Source organism: Pleurodeles waltl, chromosome 5 (assembly GCF_031143425.1).
Source record: "Pleurodeles waltl isolate 20211129_DDA chromosome 5, aPleWal1.hap1.20221129, whole genome shotgun sequence".
In the NCBI taxonomy this organism is placed as follows: domain Eukaryota; kingdom Metazoa; phylum Chordata; class Amphibia; order Caudata; family Salamandridae; genus Pleurodeles; species Pleurodeles waltl.
Genome location: NC_090444.1, coordinates 205,228,970 through 205,251,192, shown reverse-complemented (window position 1 = coordinate 205,251,192; position 22,223 = coordinate 205,228,970). Strand labels below are relative to the sequence as shown.

General features: G+C 42.7%; 1 protein-coding gene across 1 annotated transcript in view; it reads left to right on the top strand.

Moving 5' to 3' along the window:
- Positions 1 to 22,223, top strand: part of PROX1 (prospero homeobox 1) — a 96,365-nt gene that overhangs the window by 16,223 nt on the left and 57,919 nt on the right. Inside the window, exon 3 of the mRNA XM_069233901.1 lies at positions 11,883 to 11,990. Within this exon, the coding sequence (XP_069090002.1) occupies positions 11,883 to 11,990 (108 nt within the window). The remainder of the gene's footprint in view (positions 1 to 11,882; positions 11,991 to 22,223) is intronic.

Below are 22,223 nucleotides of genomic sequence, written 5' to 3'. Positions count from 1 at the left end.
AGTTTGACATTTTGCAAAATTTGTTTGCTAACAGCAGTGAGAATAGACATCGTAAAAAGACTTGTGATGATGAAAATGCGTTCAGGTAGCATGCAGATAATTGGACACAGATAGCTTACTGCTGAAAGTACTAATTGCAGAGCTGATACAGTCAGTAAAAAACAAAAGAAAGGTGAATTTGTATCTTATTTGCAGTGCAGGCCATGATGCTTCTCTTGATTTGTCATCCTATTAAGGAACAATCAATTATTTGTACCGTAGTAATGTTTTTTTTAATAATGTCCTTTTGCCACTTTTTTCGTCATGATAAGGCTTACAATCAAACTAAAGCGCAGTAAGAAGTTAGATATTGAGCATACTCAGGCTTTAACTCTTAGTCTATTGAATACTTGAATTTTTCTCTTCGATTTATGTTGATTGCATTTCTACAAAAATATCCTGTGTTTTTGTGCATGCACAGACTGTGAGCTTTCCATATAACTTCAAAAGAAGTGTTTAAAAAAAAAAAAAAAACTTAGTACTAAAATTAAAGGCTACATTTTGATTTTACCTTCACCAATGATAACACCTTTGAAAAGTGATCTTTATGGTCCTGCAACTTTCCTTGATTAACCAGTGCAGCGTAGACTGTAGAGTAATCATAACAGGGGTGTTCGCATCTCACACATTGAAGTTAGATATAGTAGTGTTAAGGGTACAATTACATAAAATGTAAATGTGAAATGCAATTTAAATTCACTGCCCTTGGTTTTACTGATGGCACTACAAATCCCTCACAGCTAGTTAATGCACTGCGTATCTTTACAAGTATGCGCACACACTGTGCCTCCGTGATTGTACACTGTTATGTTTATGAGAGAGGGTGTGGTTAGTGGGAGAGGGTGTGGCATAATGGCTTGAACTGTCGGCTTCAGAGTTGGGTGAACAGGCTCCGAGTCTCGGCGTCACTTTAACATCTTGTGATTCTGGTCAAATCACGTAATCTCCCCTTGCCTAAAATTTAGCGCCTTGAGACTCTCAGGGGTGATTTGCCATGCTTTACAAATCCTGGATTTATGTGGATTTTGTTTATGTTTAAGTGTCTTGATTGGCTTACTGTGTCACCAGTTGTCATAAAACTGTTCTGCCTGCTTTCAGGTACATTTAGTACACATTCCACTTCAGCACACCTCACTGTGACGAGGTACAAAACCACCTAGTGTGGTGTAATAAAACATGGCCTAAATAATACATCTGCAAGATTAGTTTGGATTTTCAATTGAATTCCCATTGTTTGAATTTACAAAATCCAAGTGTGGAAGTGAGGAGAACAACAGGTTTTACCCCACCATTTCCGCTTCCAAAGCAGGTGCTTAACCATTAGGCTGCACTTCCTCTGTGGTCTTCTTTTCATTTGTGGTTTGAAATCCCAACTTGGCAAGCACACGCTTTCAGAGAATTATTGCTCTCTATTTGTGCCTCTCCATGATGCACGAAATAGAATCCAGTTTGATGGGATTAGTGTGCTCCGATTCAAACCAAGCAGCATTTATATTTGGAATAGAACATAGACAGCTATTTTTTATATGGTATCTTTATATTTTCTTATGCATTTATTAATTTGAGGAGTCATAAAAGCGTTGCATGTCAACGAGGTTACTTCAGAACGTTAAACAGTCCTATTGAAATTAATGTAAAGTTATCTCTATAATTTAAACGACCAAACCCTGAAACAACTGTATCAAGCAATGGAATTATTTTGCACTGTCATTGAATCGCTCTCCATCTTTCATTCTCTCTCTAGTTCCCATTTCCTTGAGAAATGTTCATATTTCCATATTTCTCTGCTCCCCTACATTTACAATTTATTTTACAATTTATAGTTGGTCTATAAATATACCGTTCTGAAAAAAAATGTTTGAACAGGGATATCAATGTTAGTACAGTCCTACAATGGCCAGCGTGCCTACACGAACAGCGTGCGGCACTTGTGATAACTATTGCACATGACCCATAGGACAGGTAGATGTGAAAAGATGACCAAATGAAAAAATCACTGCTTTACTTTCCCCACCGTTTTCCTAAGCGCCTAAGCAGTCACGAATGCCTTATTTGCTGCTGCTTTAGGATTACATTTGTAGTTGGTGGCATTTGTGGCCCTTGCCACCCCAGAGTAGAATCTTCATTTAGTGAGGTTTAGCAGCTTGGCCGAATATCCCCAGCGCTATTCTGACTAAGGAGCATACGGTGGTTGGATCATCATGAAAGACTGGGTGACTGGAATATTTTATAGTAACAAGGAGCCTGATTTCAAAGAGCCTCTGCCGACTCGTGGTAGACTCTCTGCAATGAGAAGGGAGAGTTGGGAGACTCCACTTTGACTGCAGAGCCTCCACCACGGGTCTGTTTGTGAGTTGGGTCCTCGGTGTCAAGTCTTACCTTACCTCCAGCCAATGAGGTGATAATGACATCAGGCTTCAGCAAATGTTATTCTTATTGTAATGTACCATAGGCTTTCCTCTCTATTCCACCCATCTAAACAAAGTTCTGAATGTTGTTCCAAGAATTCTTTACAACCTCTCTGAGAGTCAGCCATAAATAACCCAATATGAACTGCTGATTTTAGTTCTTAAAGCCACAAACACTACCCCCACCCACCCCTCTACTGTCTCCGTGAATCTTCATCTGCTGGGTTCCAACTTGAAATTATTCTAGATAAAACCTCATGGTTCCACTGAAACGTCCTTTTGTTGCAATTAGGTTCTGAACTATTGCTTTACTGGAATCTTTCTAGTAGCACTTACACCCAGCTGACCTGTGTGTGATCTCCCCACTTGAGATATTCAAGGGTGATCTTGAAGTCCATCGACAAAAGGAACATAGTAACAGGTAACAAAGTCTAGAACCCTCTAGTCCAGGTGTCTCCAATGAGTAGCTCGTGAGATAGTAGTAGCTCTCGATCTACCCATAAGTAGCTCTCCTGTATGCAGCCCAACCTGCAAAACTGAAAAATGTATATTTAAAACAAACATGTAAACTTGTCTGATATGGTCAGTATTAAAATTCAAATAACATTTGTAGCTCTGGATGATTTTCATTTAACATAAGTAACTTTTACTACATAAAAGGTTGGAGACACTAGTCTAATCCAAAGGGATTCTATATACTGTCACTGTTGTTGCCAAATAAGGTTATTCTTTTATAGATACTCTTATTACTATCTAATTAATAATATACATTTGCCTCTGTAAGAGGTACTGGAGTGCCTTTTCCAGTGAAAGGTGGTGGAGGTGCTCCCATATTTATCGATGACATTGGTTATGGTGATTCTTCATGAGAAAACGTATTTCACCTTGGAGAAAAAAAGTTACATGGGCTACTGTACATTTACACAACTTTTACACATACAGACCTTTCAGCTAGTGAATATTCCACATGCGTTCTTTGTCAGTCTTTGAAATGTCCGAAAACAGCTCTAACTGTGGAAGGAACCCAGCATTAGTTGTTTTCCAATATTTCTTCCTACAACTTTGGAAACTTAGCCCTCTGTATTTAATCATAATAACTTAAATAGTGCCTCTTACAGCATAATTTACTTAACCTTGCCACTTTAGTTGGTGCCCTCTGGCGCAGAATTCCAATGGCCCTGACTCTTACCCATGTTAATGGTGCTGTATTGACCCAAGTATCTCACCGACATGCAGTTGAAATACTTAGGACAAGAATAGTTAGCGATAGTGAGTCACACAAGACAGATAACACTGACATCCCGGCCGATACTTTTAATTGAATATGGCAACATTATCAATATTCGCCTAGACACACTATTGCCTCTAGTTCAAGAGAGATTTCTGCACCACACAGCCCTCTGTTTCCAACTACTCCGTGCGCTTCCTCTGGACGCTAACCTTTTAAACATGTCTACATAAAAATAATTTGCTTGATTGAGACAGTCTGTCTTCTTTCCTTGCCTAACCTGTGACATTTGCCCTCGTAAGCAGGTTTTGCAAGCTCCGCTTGTGCCACAGGGAAACTAAATTTCCCTCACCTTGCCAAGATCTATGTGTTTTATTTTAGTACCCTTTCAAATTATGTTCCATTCTCTGGTAGACATTGGCTGATTACTGTTGCCTGCGACATGCACCTGTTCCAGGGGCTCTTTTATTGACCGGGAACAAGCTCTATATCTTTGCAAATTATTCCCATTTAATCAAATATCAAGTTCTATTCAAATCTCAAAAGAAACAGACAACCAGTTGTTGTTCTCCCTGATGTTCCTTGTCAGGCACCCTCTTTGCATCTCAAGAAAAAAACGTATTTAAATCATGAGCATTTGCATGCAGCACAGGAAAGCACAACCGAGGCATCATGTCCAGTCAAGACGTGCACGAGTGGAGTGTGTGGCTCCCTCCTGCATGCAGTGACTCAAGCTTTGTCTGAAACTGACAGCCTGATACAAAAGTATTCCTTTATTATGTGGTCAAGGAAGCATAGGGATACTCTAATGCCTTTTGGGTGGACAGACATACAGGACAATGCATAAAATGTGGAACTGATGCCAAGACGCACACATCTTAAAAATAATTAGTTGTAGTCAGACGTTCACCAAGTACTCCTGTTTCCTTGATTTTAATAGCACCTTCCCTTTAACAAGGAGCCCGCAATCAGAATTATTACAGTTTATTAAACATACAAGGCAAGTCCTGTCACATTTATCTCTCTATTCGAGAATCTTTGTTGGAAATGGGGATGAGGTTTACATTCTGACCAAGATTTAACCTGCACGTCTGTTGGGGTGGTACCAAAACCGGACCCTTCCAATGAATTAAGTATGTCTGTGAGCCAATGACAGACCTACTGATCATCAATACTAGGTATGCTTGCATCCCTCACCTGTGGTCATCTCCCAAACCCTGCCACCCTCCTTGCCCGGATCATATCTGTGGTTGGCAATCCCACTACTCCTCATGTCTCTCCTGAGGTACTCCCTCCCTTCCGTCCCTTCCGTCCTGCTGGAACGAACCCAGTAGCACTATTTGCCTTGCCTTGCCCATCTCCTTCTACCTTGGCCTGCAAAAACATCAACTCTCCTCCCTGCTGCCAGACTGCTCACTGAAAACAAAAACTGTGGACTCCATCTGTGGAACTTGACTCACTCTAGTGACTCTCTATCAACAGTCCATTTCCTAACCCTTTGTCTCAATTACAAATTCATCCTCGGACAAGCCTCAAAACAGCTCACAATTTGCCTCAGACAATCTCTGTGCTTATCCATCCAGATCGCAGACCACCACATAGTGCTAATCGAAGGAGATAGATCTTTCAATTTGCCGACCCCAACTCTGACCCCACTTGCTGTCATCATTCCCACTCAGTCCATCTATCGCCCTTTCAAATGTAGCCTCATATTTTGTCTTCAGTAAATTCTCACTGCTCTCCTACTCCAGATACCCTAGTGTACTTTATGTCACTTTAGTACATGGAACCGTGGTACACAAGTTTCTTCATGTATTTGTAGTTGGCCAAGTATTCCTCCAGATACAAAGCAAGAGAAATGTCACTGTGTCATGTTTCCAGTCGTTTGTAAGTTGCATAAGTAATGTCAGGATTAGATCATTTGCTAAAACAAAAACAAGATGAGCCTTAAAATATGTGTATCCCAGCTGATGGATTAATGAGTTAAACTTTGGATTCTGGCTTCCTGTTTGGCTTGTGGTCTCGAGTTTGAATCCTGCCATCACCACCTTAGACTTGCATTATTCCAAGCTGATAAATTGAGTAAGAATAAACCCACATTATAAGCTGCCTGGAGTGGTGTCCCGGAGGGATACCACTCCAGGCTACTATTAGTGGTCGGATGTTTTCAGGCCTGAAATTACCAGGCTCAAAATAGGGAAACTGATTTTACCAGGCATGGATCCACACCCATTAAAACAAATAACACTCCTGCCACCTGCCTACACATCTGGCCCCCAACACCCATCCCTCACAGCTTTTTACCACCTGCCCAGAAAAAGTGGTATATGTCAGTGTTCAACTCCCTGGAATTGTAGAAAATCTGTGATAAAGGTCCCAGTATTCCCAGGTCTTGAAGGTTATTCCACGTCCAGGGACTTTAACTCACGAACCCTCTCAGGGAGTTACGGGCCAGAACTGTTAAATCAGAAAAAGATGTATGCAGTAGAACGGAATACAGAGGCTCATGGGTTGTGGAGAGGGAAGAAGCGGGGAGGCAGAGGGCAGTCAAAGTAGATCTTGAAAAGGGAAGGGTTTCAGAAAGATGAGTAGGAAACACTCAGGGTTTGAAGTCTGTATGATCCATGCTTTTCAGTTACCACCAGGGGGTATGTGAAATGTGTACCATGTCATAACATCTTGAAAAGTAACAGCAGAAGGCCTGAAGCCCCTAGTACACCTGTCAAATACCTCAGTTGAATGCTTCTCAGGTGGCAGAAACATGCCTTTTAATGTGATAACCTCGCGGGTTGACAAAGTCTTTGATGCCTTTAAAGGTGATAAAATAAATATCCTAAGGATGAATAATGGTAGCACTTCTGCATGTGGTTAGTCTAAAGTCACATGATTTGGATCAAGGCCTCTAGGCAGGCTCAAGCGTGCACGTAGCACCTTCCCAAAGCCTAAGAACCACCATATGAAGTCAACGAAGACAGATTCAGAATCACAAGTATTCTTAGGCCCGTGACCACACTTAGATGGCAAGTGCATGATTTCACAGCATCACACATCAGTGCTGTATGCACTGCCATATACATCCTATGGTCACATGATAGTCTGCGGTTACAGGCCTTCACCAGGTGGTGGCCAAACCACATTAATTCATTGGACCAAAAATCTCCTGTGCATTTCTCGGGCTGAGCTGAGGCACCATCTCCACCAGGGGTTGTGTGAAGTAAGCTTCCTGCAATACTTTTCCCTCCTCCTCTCCACCTTGGTCAGGCCTTGGGACAGGAAACCGGTAATGCTGACAAGAGTCCATTCACTTTGAGATGTGTGGTATGCAGGTGGTCACTGTTGTTACTGGTGCCATGCCATGTACGAAGCTGTTGCATCTTTATACATCTCTTATACTGCGTAGCGAGCCATATCATGAGGTAACAAATGACTCACGGCCTGTATACTAGTTCACTCGTAAGAACAGCTCAGAAGGTGCAATGAATGCCACATGTTGGTGCAAACTTCTTCACAATTTGAACAGTGACAGTATCACTACAGTAAAGCTGTTTTAACCCCATCTTTTCAGAAAATGTTCTACAAGCCTCAGGCAGGTCCAGTGTACTCCATCCACCATACTTGGTGCACTGGCTTGTGCCATGGTCTACGTGGCCACACAATGACCCTAAAAACTTCAAACAAGAGTTTAATGTCTTGTGTAACTCCAACAAGATGGGACCACAGCCTACAGGAATAGTATGTTATGTGTTTGAAGATTGTTATCTTGTGACTAAAGGATTCTACAGGCCTGAGGTACATCGGGAACTGGAAAGAAAAGTAACTTTGGTGGTAAAAGTCATGGAGGGGGGTGGGGCCGGATCAGTTGTTTTTGGAAAGTACCTGTTGTTGGAATCAGTAGTGATTCCTTTTTGAAAGACTGTGACTTGTTTTTGAGTAAGTTGATGGCATTTTCCCCTTTCATTCACAGTTTGTTATGGGCCACTTTATTCCAGCAATTCTTTTCCCCTCTGTTTTGGGGTGTTTTTTCACATTCTCTGAGCACCAAACTTGCAGATTGCCAATATTCACTGCCAATAATGGACTATTTTTCAAGGCACTCAGAGGAGGGTGTCTTGGACCGGGGATGAAACCGACCTGACAGCGATCAAAAGCAGAAGAGAAGTATGGCCACTGAGTATGTAGAGTACTTAAAAATACACTTCGTATGGCACACTCATCCTTGCCTACGGCGTTACTCATCAGAAATACAGGAAACGGTGACACAGCACTGTGAGAAGCAGAGCCTGCGTAAATGACAGCTCCACGCCGAAGACATCCATCGCGTGGCTGTCGCCTGCTTCACCCAAAGTGACAGCTCCCCCTCGCCTAGCCTCGGCCAGCCGCCCCAGCCCCTCTCTCTGTCGGTGGATGGTCGGAAGCCTGCTAGGGCTGCCAAGTACATTTGCAAGAGTTTCACGGGGGCGGGCAGATAGGGTTGGCTGATATGCAGTGACAATTATATTAGCAGTAGATTGATGCTACCAGCAGAGATCGCTTTCATGCGCAGAAATAGAAAAACACGCCCACGGGTGTACGGCATACGGCCAGATCCAGGCCAGATTTTCAGGATAACCAATATGCGTATTATTTGCACTTAGATTAATTGTGAGTGAATGTATTCTATGTACTGAAAATGTGGAATGGATCCGGCCTTTCTGGCTCCACTTGACTACATTTGATCAGATGGACAGCTTACAAATAAATGTATTCTTTACCCACCTATAAATATGCATCTAGCCTAGCGTGGCTTCATGCAAATGTGGATGCGAAGATGCGCACATAAAAACAGTCACTGCCTCCCCAATCCTCTTATCCCGCCTCTTGCTCACACACCCTAGTTCCTGAGGTCGGCTCTGTTTTGCTGCTGTTATTTAGGTTGAGCTAAATTGCACTTTGCAAACACAAGACAAGAGTGTCAGGTTGTTTGAACACTGCTTAGGTTCAGCTGCAGTGCCCCGCTCGTCTGATCTTTTATGTTCCTGAGCAGATGTCTTTCATTAATTTATGGATTTTTCATCTTTTCTTTTTTTTTTTTACACCTGGCAGCTGGCTCAAGTTTCAGCAGTTATTGTCTATTTTGCATTACACATAGACCTGAATGTCATCTGTCTTCACAAAGCTGAGGCCGGGAGAACCGAGACAAGGCCCGTGAACTGCGGGGACGGCGCTTGTTTGCGCACCCCACGCTCCTCTCCCGCCCTTAACTTCTTAATATGTATTTGCACTTGGTTTCCTTCTGGCCTTGAATGGGGCTTAGCTCGCGCTCGGTACAGCTGTATGTTTACCGACTCGAGGCCTCCGTGACTCATGCGCGCGCGCAAGTATCCTGGAAACAGCTAGTGCTTTCTTGGAAGAAGAGCTCCCTTCCCAGCGCAAGCACTTACAAGTGAAATTAACCAATTGATCCGAACATTTCTATTTTGACGCACGAACTCCAAAGGGTTAATTCTGCTGTGGACCAGCTATGCTTCGTTGGTGGCTTGTAAATGTTTGGATTTTAAAGTCACATCCCTGGCAGTGCCACCAGTTTGACAGGCTGGCATAAATGCCTCTTTTTTTTTGTTCCCCGCTAAATTTGCAAGTGTATAATGACTGGTGCAATGGGACAAGAAATGGGCTTTCAAGAGATGTCAGTTTCAAAGTGTCTTTGGCGCATCTGTTCTGAAATGTCTGTTTTTTTGTGTTTTTTTCTCCGGAATACATCAAAATAAAACAAAGCTTGAAATGCAAAGCGAATCCACACATTAAAACACTCTGATATGTTTAAGCCCATCAAAAGTTGAACCTGTCTTTGGGAAACCTTGAATCAAAATTCAGCATATGCTCATGATCAGATTAACATGCTTTCATGTGTTTTTGTAGCGAGTTAGAGCTTCACTGGGCTCCACGTCGCTCTTCGCGCGTGGCTCTGCGCTGGCGAGGCGCGAGCTCCTGCGCTCCAGACGGAGCCGAGGAAACAGCGCTCGAGGATGCGCGCGCCTCTGTGTGGAAGTTTTGACGAGCCTAAACGTCTTATCGCTAAGCAAAAGGTGACAGCTTGCCGCTGTTATTTCACTTATGCGCTTTGACAGATGGCGCTGGAGAGTGTAATGTTCTTTTAGACTTCTCTATCAGTCTAATGGAGGTAACTGGAGGTCCTTTCAATTCGTCTCTTGGCACACGAAGTTTGCCAGCTATAAATTATTTCCTTTGTATCTAGCCAGCATCTGAAAGAAAATGGAAGTTCAGCCGACCTGGTTCCAGCACATTCACCAAATGGCCCTTTTCTCCAGGCCTCGTTTGAAAACTCAGCCTGAAAAAGTAATTTTCTGTTCTAGCCTCTTGTTGGCCAAAGCGCTAATTCGGGCCTAGCGTGGTGCGAGTGAACCCCCAGTCAGTGGCGTAACAAAGGCCCCCGCTGTGCGGGAAAGTGGGGCGAAGGGGGAGGGTGCGAGCCCCAGGGGAGCCCTCAGGACAGCACCCTGGCCTGAGAGCTCCTTAGTGCATATGTTCTTTTGGGGGGTGAGGGGGGACGCGTTTCAATACGCCACTGCCCGCAGTCCTTGGTGGATGGACAGTGCCCCTCGAATCCCAGGCCTGAGGCAAAATTGCCAGCGTGACCCCTGACCTCCAGATTTATGATGCCCCTAAATTCTCAACAGAACCCAAAAATCTGAAGGCCCGTTCTTCCCACCATTCGGTGCGCTCTGTTGAGAATATGAAGCGATAAGTGTGCACCCACTGTTCTGGAGAAAGGAACAGTCTGGAGGAATAAATGCATTAGCAATGAGCCTGCAGCTGACCGTCAGTGAACTTTTCTGACCCTCCCTCACAAGGTGTAAAAGTGTGGCTTGCGGTCCGCCATTGCTTTGAAAAGAGCCAGTCTATGGAGCAGCTTCTAGGAGGGAACCTTTCGATGACCTTGTGGGGGACCACATTGATTTTCTCCGCATGCATCTTCATTTCTGATAAATTATAAAGCCATTCTCTCGCAGAGGGAATGGCGGGGACAGCCTGCGGCACAGATGTGTCCGAAGCCTGCCGCCACGCGGAACACAAAAGAGTGCCAAGAAGCCGGAGGGGAATTACAAAGCCTGGGTTGTTTTGACTAGCCCCACAGGCTCGTGGGAATTGTTTCGGTTGCTTCTGTTTACAGATTTAAGAGGTAATGATGTTTCCAGATAAATAGTCCTCCTTATTAGAGTAAGTGGCCATTTATTGATCTTCTAAACCACATTATCGGTTACCCCCAAATGCTTTTTCATTATCACCAACAGAGGATATGCCAGAATGTATACTTATTTTAAAGGTCGCTGGGAAAAAAAACGAACAGAGACAAAAAAGTATTGGAGAAAAATAACATAATACATGGAGGACAACTGGCATTTGAAGGTAATATGTATTTTGCTAATAAATGTGTCACCAAAGCTACTGATACTGCTCAGTAGAAAATCTTGGAAGCAATCGACGAAGCAAATACACAGAATGTTTTTTCACTGACTTCCGTTTGGATGGGGTGACTCACAAGCCTGTTTAGAAAAGTGGAAGAATTGAGTTTGACCACAGATAAAAAAAAAGTCCAGTGTCTCCAGCCTCATTTGTCTCAAGCTTAATCCTTGCCTTTTAACATTATTCCCCAGCATGTGTGTATCTAGAGCAAGAAGCGGGCGAGTGGATAGGGCATGGTTTGCAAATGGAGATTTTGTGCCTTGTGTTACCAAGAATGTACGGAGGCATCCAAAATCGAAATTAATTACTTTCTTGGCAGTTTTTACCCTGAAGATCATCAGCTGCAATAATGAAACAGCAAATGGCTGCCTGGCATTCTGATTCACCCTCTAAGTGGTACACCATGCTTTTGGAACGGCGCAGATTTAGTTATAAGAAGTACTTTTGGCATCGTGTTTTTATTGCTCTCAGAAGGTTTGTGTCATGGGTGTGGGTGGCAGATGGCAAAAAGGCTCCTTTTTGGTGGCACAGTGGATGGGGGGGGTTAGTGTGAAAGGTCAGAGACCTACTTCTCCACGGTTGACCACTGCTACCTGAGATAGACAGTGAGGGGGTGTTTGGTGCTTGCCGAACACCCTCATTTTTGAGCTCTCCTCAATAAATGTTGTGCTGATGTCCCATGTAGATTGTAATGATATATATATTTTCAAGTGCAGCTTTTTCCTTAACAAGCGCAATTCTACATGCAAGAGGGCCTCTCGCCCAATCACTTGAAGAAGGCCAAGCTGATGTTCTTCTACACGCGGTATCCCAGTTCCAACATGCTGAAAACATACTTCTCCGACGTGAAGGTAAGGAAATCGCTGCTTTTCCCCCAATACACTGTTTTGTAAAACCAGACCTGTCAGATCTGGCTTGTGTGCACGCTTGGTTGAGTGTGAAACCTCCAAACACCTTTCATAATGAGGGATCGCTCAAGGTCCGAATGTTTTTTTTTTCCCTGCTCCTAATTTCAGTTATATGTTGTAAAATTGTCATCAGATAGACTGACTGACCATCACTGTATGTGAACCATGGGTGGCCGTTTTTGCAAAGGGGGATGTCAACCTTTTCAGGCCTAGTGGAGCAGTGTTTTTGCAACCTAAGCAATGTTTTGAAGAATAACTTTTGGGACGTATTCCATTTATGAGCCCTATATCCACCCCCCCCCCCACCCCTCCATTGTTAAAGAGAAGTCTGGGAATTCAGATTAGCAAGAGTTTCCCATGGGCACGGTATGGGCCCGGCCTTATGCACAAGTGTGCGTCGAGTGTTTGTTTTACTGTTTACGCAGCGTGTGTTATTATCAGTCGCGCTCCTGAGTGAGCTAGCGTGGCTCGCTGTAGGAACAAGAAGTTTGTTGTCGATGCAGATTCGCGCCTAACAAGAACATTCTGCCATCGCCCGGCCGCATAAAGGGCTTAAATGCCCCCCATTGTTGCCTCGCTGTCGCCTTCCCAAACGGGGGCTTACACGCGCAAACTGCAGATCCCCTTACTTCTGCTCCAGAGAAGCCCTACACTGACATTCTGCTTGCACTAACTGCGTAAACACAAAAGTGATGATTGTCTCTTATTTACAACTTAATTTGTTGTTGATGCCGAGTGCACGGAGCATAAGGAGGATGGATGAAGTGACAGAATCAGGACACATTATTCAAATGAGGATATGAAAGCCGTCGACGTACAGCTGCATCCTCTTTTTTTCCACAGAATATTAGGATATTAGGACCTCCTGTTTTTTAGAACAGTTGTCCCCTCGGATCAACTTGATTTTGTTTTAATGATCTTTAACTTTTTAAAAACATAGATCTGGGGGCGAATTACACTGATGGCGCACATGGTGTTATTATCCAAGCAATTTGACAACACTGCATTAGCTCAAATTAGTTTGCTAGGTTTTCTTTTTCTTTTTTTTTTCTTTTATTAAACATGGCTTTGAGGAAATGCATGCGAGGTTTACATGTCACATGCATGACAAGATCCGTGTCTGTGAAAACCGGCCATGAATAGCACCTGTAGGCGCTGAAAAGGAGCACAAAGGCCTCTTCACTTAAGTGACTTGGAGTAGACAACTGTTGGCTCCATGTTCCCAGAAATTAGCATCTGCTGAGGCCACATCTGATTCTGGAGTACTTTGAAAAAGTATGTTGCGGGCTGCAGAAGGCAGACGCCAGCTTGCACCCACCACCTGCGTTGAGACCAAGAGCTTCCCACCATAGCCACTGGTAAGGAGGTCATGCGTATGGCTGAATTTCATTGCACATATCTAGGTGATGTTGCCATAGTATTCCAAAGTGGTTAACTCTGAGTGGGGGATCTGACTAAGGTCTGGTCCCATTGGAGCTTAGACTTTGTGTTACCAATGACTGATACACAACATAGATTGTTCTTTGACACTCCAGAATAACCATCTCCCTAACTGCATATCAAGCAAGATAGTTATCTTGTGTGTTTTTCTCATAGACACTACCTTCTCACTCATTCACATTATCCCTGATCTCTGACTGGGTCTTTGCTGCATTCAACTTTACAATTAAGGCTCTAAGAGGAAGGAAAGAGTACACATGCAAAAGAGGTATTAATGACCTGACCTCTCTGTATTCCTTGTCAACTCGTCATGGACTTAGACCTGTAAAAATGTTCGTTTGCCTTTTTCCACTTCAAGGTGTTCCTGCCTTGTGCAGACCTCTGTTCTCTTAATGACGGCTAGGGTTCCACCTGCCTCCAGGTCACAATGCACCCTGTTTCCAGGCTTCTACTTTCATGTGTTAAATCAGTACATTCTGGGTATTGTAGTCCTAGTTTTGTTCCATTCACCTTACTGCACAGACATATCTGAAAACAATGATTCTAGGTGAAAAGTTCAGGTCTGGGGACAGTGTATGTGATGGCCTGGAATGAGGTGGTCGCCCCAGGGTGGAGGCCAAGGTTTTTAAGGTTGCCTTGTGGTAGACACTAGTCTATGTATGTCAGCCCAGCAGTTTGAATCTGAACAGCACTGATTGTGGATGACTGTGATGTAGAATTCAAGGCAGAATAAAGAACGTCAAACCAAGGGGTCCATTCCAGTTTACCTTGGGCTCCAGCAGTTTTAGAAAGGTAATTGATTATTGTGCATTTCATGCACAGATGTTAAGGTAAACTCCAGGCGTGCCAGGTGGCAGCAGCTGCAACAGATGTCAGAATACCCTCTTGTTCTCAGAGGGGTTGTGCTGCTTCACCAACAATGTCATACTTTATGCACTTCGAAGCATACAAAAGAGTCTCAGCTTGCCAAGGCACATTCCGGGAGCCATGCGTACCCTTGTGCTGTTTTAATTTTGGTTTGGAAGCGGGATGAGTACAATATGGAACTCCATACTCGAAGGACTCATCATGGCCACTGCTCTGGGGCCACTTGTGATACTTAGTCTTGCAAAATGGTACCACCCCTTGGTTGTTTCCCAGGTGACCGACTGACATCTGACTGACCTAGACCTGTCCTTTGAAGCAAACTTAAGAAAGAACAGCCTGACCACCTTCTCTCTTTTTTCCATAAAGACACAACGTATTTATTTATCATTATTTATCTAACCATCACACAAGTTAAACCAGTGAAGTCTGATCCGAAGCCACCAAAACTCTTCTGGACATTTCTCTGTATAAGGATTCAGCTTGAAGCTAATGACCTTAACACCAAGGTTTATCTGGTGACACCACATTGTAAGAACATATAAACATCAGTTAGGCCACATAAACTACATTCCAGAGAACCAGGTGAAATATTAGCAAGGATACTACCAGACATTTTTGAAAAATCACTGGTGTCAGACAAAGACTTGAGTGAGAATTTGTGCCCAAATCAGGATTTTATTGTATGCCCAAACTTCACACTCTTTCCCCTGCAAGTATTTCTGCAGGTAAAACATAGAGGGAATTGTCTGGACAGGCATCACAACATTCTGTCAATCAGAGCTTTGTAATGGAGGAAAATGTGCAGTCGAACTACCTTATCATTCGAGCTGCAGAACTCAGAATGAGAAGATAATAATGCATTGTCTGATGTCAGTGTTTACCTTTTGCACCACTACCCCCCACACCTTGTGCAACTTCGAATGAGGCCCAGTGCTTCAGGGAACAAGTAGTGTCAAGGCTGAAAAGGGGAAACAAGTGTATGTACGTGTTACATCACAATAAACAAGATTTCACTGCAGGGTGGCATATCGAAAAGAACTATCAGGGACGATTATCTGTTATACATTGTAAGAAGATTTCACCCTAGTAACTCCAAGAATTCTGGCCTAAAATGAGCATATTGCAGTTCATCAAAGGAAGAAGCAATTGTACTGCTTGGTTATGATTAAAGGTTATAGTGAGTCCAGACGGTGAAGTGCAATTTCCACCGTGTAGTGGTTCAAAAGAAATCCCATTTAGAAGGCTGTATTTGTTTCTAGCCTGACTATTAAAAACAATGCCATGCAACGGAAAGTACTCAGCCGAAATTGTGCAAAATGGTGCTACTTGATGACAGTTCGAGTAGCTGTGCTGATAAGTTCGAAAATCCTTGCGGTAGGGTACTGTTCCTGCCTGTTCCACTTGTGCGGCCCAGGTGTCCTGAGCTGCTCTCTGTGTTTCACACCATCACTTCCAGTTTTCCCAGGAACGCTGAAAATGCTCCCTCAGGCTTTCAGTGCACCACTTTGTGTTTTTCGTTGTTTTCATTTTTTTTTGTTTTCCTTCCATGGGTATTTTTTTCTGTGCCTCGGTTTTTTTCACTTCTATTTTGTCTTGTACAGCCCAACTTTATCGAATTAACAATATGTTGATCACAATATCCATTGCTTGGCCCACAAAGACTATTGCAGTTTCTGCAGTGAAGTCCTGCACCTTTTCAGCAGGCACCACTTCTGAGGGCTAAGCACTGGCATGTCTTGCTTTACCTAACATGAAGCAGAGGGAGAGCCGAATCCATGTAGAGCCATTTGGAGGGAGTAGGTGTGGCTCTGAGGTTGAGTAGGTCTGTATGGCAGTGGGATCACCGACGAGGCAGGCATGTCACATTAGCAGCAGTGAGAAGGGCTCCACCTCCCCAACCTTCTGAGCTCTATTTCAGATGTGCACTGCTATCCCCACCCACTTCTGTTGGAAGTAAATGTGCAGTCTTTAAAGGACGCCTCACCTGTACCAGATGGCATATTCACACTGGAAGCTGTTCCGTGGCCAGAAATTCCACAGGTGTTTTTTCTTCACTTGGATGGAAACAGCTGATTAAAAAAACCACATCTGTAAACCTTTGGACCAACTAGCAGAGCAGCATTTTGCAACAGGCACTGTATAAAAGAGAACTACAGCAGTAATTGTTGGGATGCTGACAGTGGGCATCTTCCATGAATCTGTGCATATGACAGATTTGGGGAGTTTGTACCATATTGTCTTCCCGCCCAACAAATCCCAAACTATTTTTCGGATGATTACAAAGGAATGCGGGGGAGAGCCTTGCATCACGAGCATTTCCCAGATAAGCATCATTACATCAATCAAACCAACCAGGTATTTGCCGGGCATGCTAAGAAACAACATGTTTTTCAAGATGACGATAAGCGTAACTGGAACCTAAGTAGTAAAGAACATATGGGAATCAGTATTTCTGGTAAGTAACACAATATTACCGGGCATTTTGTTTAGAACAACATTGCTATGAAGTCCACAATGAGGGGAATTGCAAGCCTTGTCAGCAGTTGTATAATTCATATGCACAAGCAGAAAGCCAACACTAGAATTACATCTCTTGCTGGAAATATTAACTTCCTAGTCACAGTGTTTGCTGACCTTGAAGCCCATCTGTCTCCCCTTCCATTTATCTGCCTTCCATTTCTTTATTTGCAGATATGCAGGTCCTCTTGGCATGTCTTTTTCGTGTCTGCTTTGCATGAGTTACCCATGAGTTTTCTAGCACTAACAGTGTTTCACTTCAATATCTTTCAAAATGGTTTCTGTGTTTACATGTAGTGACTGTACTGCGGTATTCTTGCTTCGAACCAGTGAGAATACCAGACATGTTGGTTGTATTGTCCTAATGCTATGTACAGAAGGGACTATCTGTAGAAGTCTACCAGGGCTGTTCTGTAGCCTCGAAGGAAGGCTGTTTGCTAGCATTCAGTAAACCCAGATTGAAGGCTCCTGTCCTGCTTGGCTGACAGGTCATGGGCACACTGAGGATGTAGCATGCACGCGACACCCTGGAGGCGGAACGGCTTAAGCGCAGACCCTGAAAACAATGAGATAATCAATTGCTTTAGACGAAAATCTTACTCCTTCTTTGCTTCTAGAAAAACACATCTCAGTTATGTTTGGAGATGCAAATTAGAAGGCTGTGTTAACTACAAAAATAGCATCACCATGATGTTTCATTCATCAAGCATGACCTTTTGGTTCATTAAGTTTCTATGTCCCACGAGTGTGTACAGGCAGCATAATATAGTTGGTGTACTGGGCTTTGCTGTACCTTTAGCGTAATTGAATCCACACAATCTAAAAAGCCTACTGGTACTAGAATTTTTAAATTAAAATGGTCATGTTTACTTAATCAAAATAAATGTACATTTTTTTATATCAAGGACCTCTAGACTGGCTAACTTCATGACCTCAATGAAGAGGTGAAGTTAGGTAAAATCAAACCAACTTCCCCTGATGCTCTTTTCTGTAACTATTGTTTGGCCGGGTAAAAAGAATTTAAATTATCCAATTTTCTTTTCAAACACTTCAATGGATCGCTCCAGTTAGAGGCCGCAAAACGATTCTGTGTTCCTCCTCAACGGGCTACAGGGTAGGGCCTCAGGGATCCTGCATGAATATTCTGGTATTTCCGAGACCGCCCAGACACAAAATAAAGAGATAAAATTATGCTAAATCACTAGCAGAGGTACCAGCAATTTAACATGGACACCAACATTTCCCAAAAATATGATAAAAGGAATCAGATCATGTACAGAAAATAAAGCCATTGTTAGGTAAACTTCAGAAGCGTAAGCCTTTATGTACCCTGTTTACTACAAACAACCACTGAATCCTTCCTACTAAACTTCTAATGTGGACGGGTAGGTGGCAAAAGCACTGCAGCCGAGCACAACAAGAAAGATCAAATGCAGGTTGAGCAGCTTCAAATTGGCTGCAGTCCTAGACTGTGTTATGTCTCATTCCAGTGGCATGGTACTGCACGTGTCCCACATACTGAATGTGGGAAGCGTTCACTTACCTATGGAGATTGAGGATGCTCTTATTGCAGCAGCCTCACACACTCCGCCTAAGGCTTGTGGGGTGCAAAGTGCCACCGCCGGTGATGCATTTGAACAGGAATTGAAATTTGTCACTGGAGAAGCAGGAGTGAAGGAGGTAAGCTGGTGGTTGGAGGGCAATTTGCAGATATGGCTTTTTCACATGGTTTCCTTCTCGGGGGAAACTCTTAAATTTGACTCTATTGACCATCTGCCAGTGACCGAATGATAAGAGTACAATAATATTAGATTACATTTATTGTTTCCATCTAGACGTCCCTCCTCCAGAACAGTTTTGGAGCTCATGATACAGCCCAGAGTTGCTCTGCAAGTGCCATCACGTCGCAGGAGATGCACTGAAATCAGGGTTTACTGGGTTAGCCGTTGTAATGGTTTGTGACAGACTGTGAACTGGTCCAGCTACAGTATACCACATAAGATCATTTTTTTAACACGGAAAACAGGTGATATCCAGGAACCCCGAAATGAAATATCAGCACTCCCCAGCAGTGACGTCACTTTCAGAGCAACCAGACAGGAACAGAAGAGACTTTGAGAACCAATCATCGAGGCTTCCCTTTAAAGTAGATGGACTTTTGTGTTTATTCTTTGTGTTTTTGTACTAAACTAAAATATGTAAAGTAATTTTTTGAGGAATTTCACTTTGTTAAATAATGCATATTTCAGTAAATTGGCCCTAGGATATTTTTTTAAACGGTTGTTTATTTGTGCGGGGTGGAGAGTTGAGAAAAAAACTCAAATCAGATGTTATTTAAAGTTTTTTTAACATTGTGCATGAAGGTTGTGTGGTACTTTTTGAGGCCCTTAATAAATTATATTCTGTAATATTCGATAATATTTCAAAATATAAGTGTGATTGTATGTGGTTCTTTCACTTGCTGTTTATCATTCAATAGATCACTCATTGTTAGAATCTGCACTACCAATAATTGTGGGTATCAACCCGAATCAGGCCCAGATTTGTGTTTAAAATGTTAGAAACCAATTCACAAAGCGCATTTGGAAGTTGGAAATCTACCCATCGTAGTTTTCCTCTTGTGATTTGAGTAGACTATGAATTTTTTAGGAAATTCACTGAGACCCCTTGGATTAAGTTGCGCTCACCCAGTGGAGCATTTTATTCTGCTGCCTGGAATTCAGATAGTTATCTTTTTATCACCTGAAAAATGTGTCTCCAGTAGAGAATTCCCTGTCTCCAAACCCCTTTAAAGATTGGAGGGAGGGCTGTTTTTTTTTACCCTATGTGCAACTTGTTCCAAATTTTTGTTGACACTAAAGATAAGAGCTCAAATTGGGTTTGACAAATCCCTGTGGATTGATTTTGAATGACCAGCTTTAAATATGTAAATGTTTACCGCCCTCTCAATGGCCACCCTCGTACCAATCACCTGGGAAGAACCATATTCAAACTCTTACCCTAAGCTCACTAGTTTGGAAAATAAAATACACTGAATGATTAATTCATATAATTATAGGCTGCCTTCCATTATTAGATATAGCTTATAAACACAGGCACTACTCTCATGTTCCCTGCATTGTGAGACATAGCGTGGTTTTCTTTTCTTGTTTCAGGAGTTCACAGATGTGTTGTCACACCGGACTGTGAGAAAGAAGGTCTCTACAGAGACATTTTTGTCTACTTCACCACATGTTACAGTAAGGGACATTAAGTATATTCCAAACCACGCTTCGTGATATCTTGAAAGTATTGTAGTGTAGGTGAGGCTTCATAAGTTGATGAATGAATTCATTGGAAGGCAGAAACGTTTTTTTTAATGCCAGGAACATTTGCTAATTGATTCAACTTTTCACATATATAACACTTTGCTTGTGCTCAGCACAACAGGCGAATGACAGCATCAAACAATATAGTCAAGTGTGAAAAGTTGGCTTTCTTAATACAGGGCTCAGGACATGGGATGCTGGAAGATGTCTCTGTTAGGACCGGTCATTTAGGAGAACACACTGGGAGTTTAACCTTTATGCTTTCTAAACTTTGAAACCAATCTTGATAACAGACACGTATAAACTTCATAAAGTCACCCTGAATTAATGCCTGTCACTGAGTCTGGTATTTCGCATCCATCGCCAACCTTCTGGAGCTATAACTGATAAAGCAAAAAGAGACACCCGAGTGCAGACTGATTTTGGCTTACTCATGGCTTCATTCAAAGTTCCAGTTTGTGAATGAAACTATAATTCAGAGTGGAATCCACCCTCCCAATTTAAATCCATAATACAGTCCTTCTCAGGGACGAATGTCAGTCACTGGATACTATTCTGTATTTGGAGTTCACTCAAGAACCTGGAGGATGGTCGGATTCCACTAAATTCAAACTAGGGTCCTATTGTGTAAACTGGACTGCTCACTTGCTGCATTTAAGTGTGTTTACATTGTCTATCTATCTATCTATCTATCTATCTATCTATCTATCTATCTATCTATCTATCTATCTATCTAACTATCTATCTAGCTGTCTATCTATCTATCTGTCTATCTATCTCTCTATATAGCTCTCTATCTGTCTGTCTGTCTGTCTGTCTATCTGTCTGTCCATCTATCCATCCGTTTATATGAGCACAACATCCACCCTTAGAGGATCTCTTGGTGCTAAGTAAGCTGGTTGCACGCGAGATCCGCCTCATCTCTCCAGCTCATCTAGTTTTTGCCTCTCACACTACAGCAGAACCTACTTGTTCTCTTTGCTTTCATTGACTTGGCCACAATTAACAACACCCCGTGATTGCATTAGGTTATCTTTTAACTCTTTCAGCTCTACATCCTCTTCCTACCCAAGGTTGTTCTAAGCATCCACCACTTTTTGTGTAAGTAGGATCCTTTCTATCCATCTGTATTGCAGACCTGGCATGGGTGGTTTCCCCCCCCCACAATTAAAAATAGCTCAGGGAAAGCTTTCGAGCAGTCTCTAATCTGGAACCTGAAATGGATTCTCTAGGAAAAAGCCGCACAGACTTTCAGAAGAACCACTAGCTTTTTTTTTTAAAGAAGGGTGACTACTGGTGTTAATGCTGTACGCCCTTATACATTGCCCTTAGAAAACAGGGTATTGTTATATGCAGGGTGTTGCCCGTAGTGCTCATGCCATTGGTACATGCATAATTTTGCCCTTGGTGCATAGGTCTATGCTACAGTGATAATGCTGTTCTTAGGGCTCATGTCACTGCTATTTGCAGAAGAATTCCTTTGCATGGTGCCATTAGTGTGCAGGATACGCTATATGTAGAAATATATCATGCCGTCATTATATGTGGGCACTATAATACTTTGCCTTCCATGCTCTCCTGAAGTCAGCTGGAACATTTGTCTAACTTGATAAAGAACATCTGCCTGCAAATACTGCTGTGTTTGAGAGAAAGTTAGAATTATTATGGTTTATTATTAATATTTTTAACAGCAGAATGTATATGTGTATGGCTCTCACACTGTCTGGATAGGTCACCCACTAAAAATGTAATGCAAATGGTTGTTTTTTACTTCTGGATATGGACATTCACTCACCTGTGTGATTGGGACTCCTGGTTTTGCCTTCAGGCGCAGACTTCAGTATAGAGCCACCTAGTCTATGCAAGAAACTCTTGCTGACTGCAGCAGGACCAGAAGTAGGTCAGCGCGTGGGGTAGTATTAAAATCTCTGGCTTTAAACTTAGAATCTAAGTCATTAGGCCAGTGGGTGGATGCGCCAGTGAATCAGTGTTCAACCTACTTAACCATAATCCATTATTGTTTGACCTTTAGCCCATAATGCCT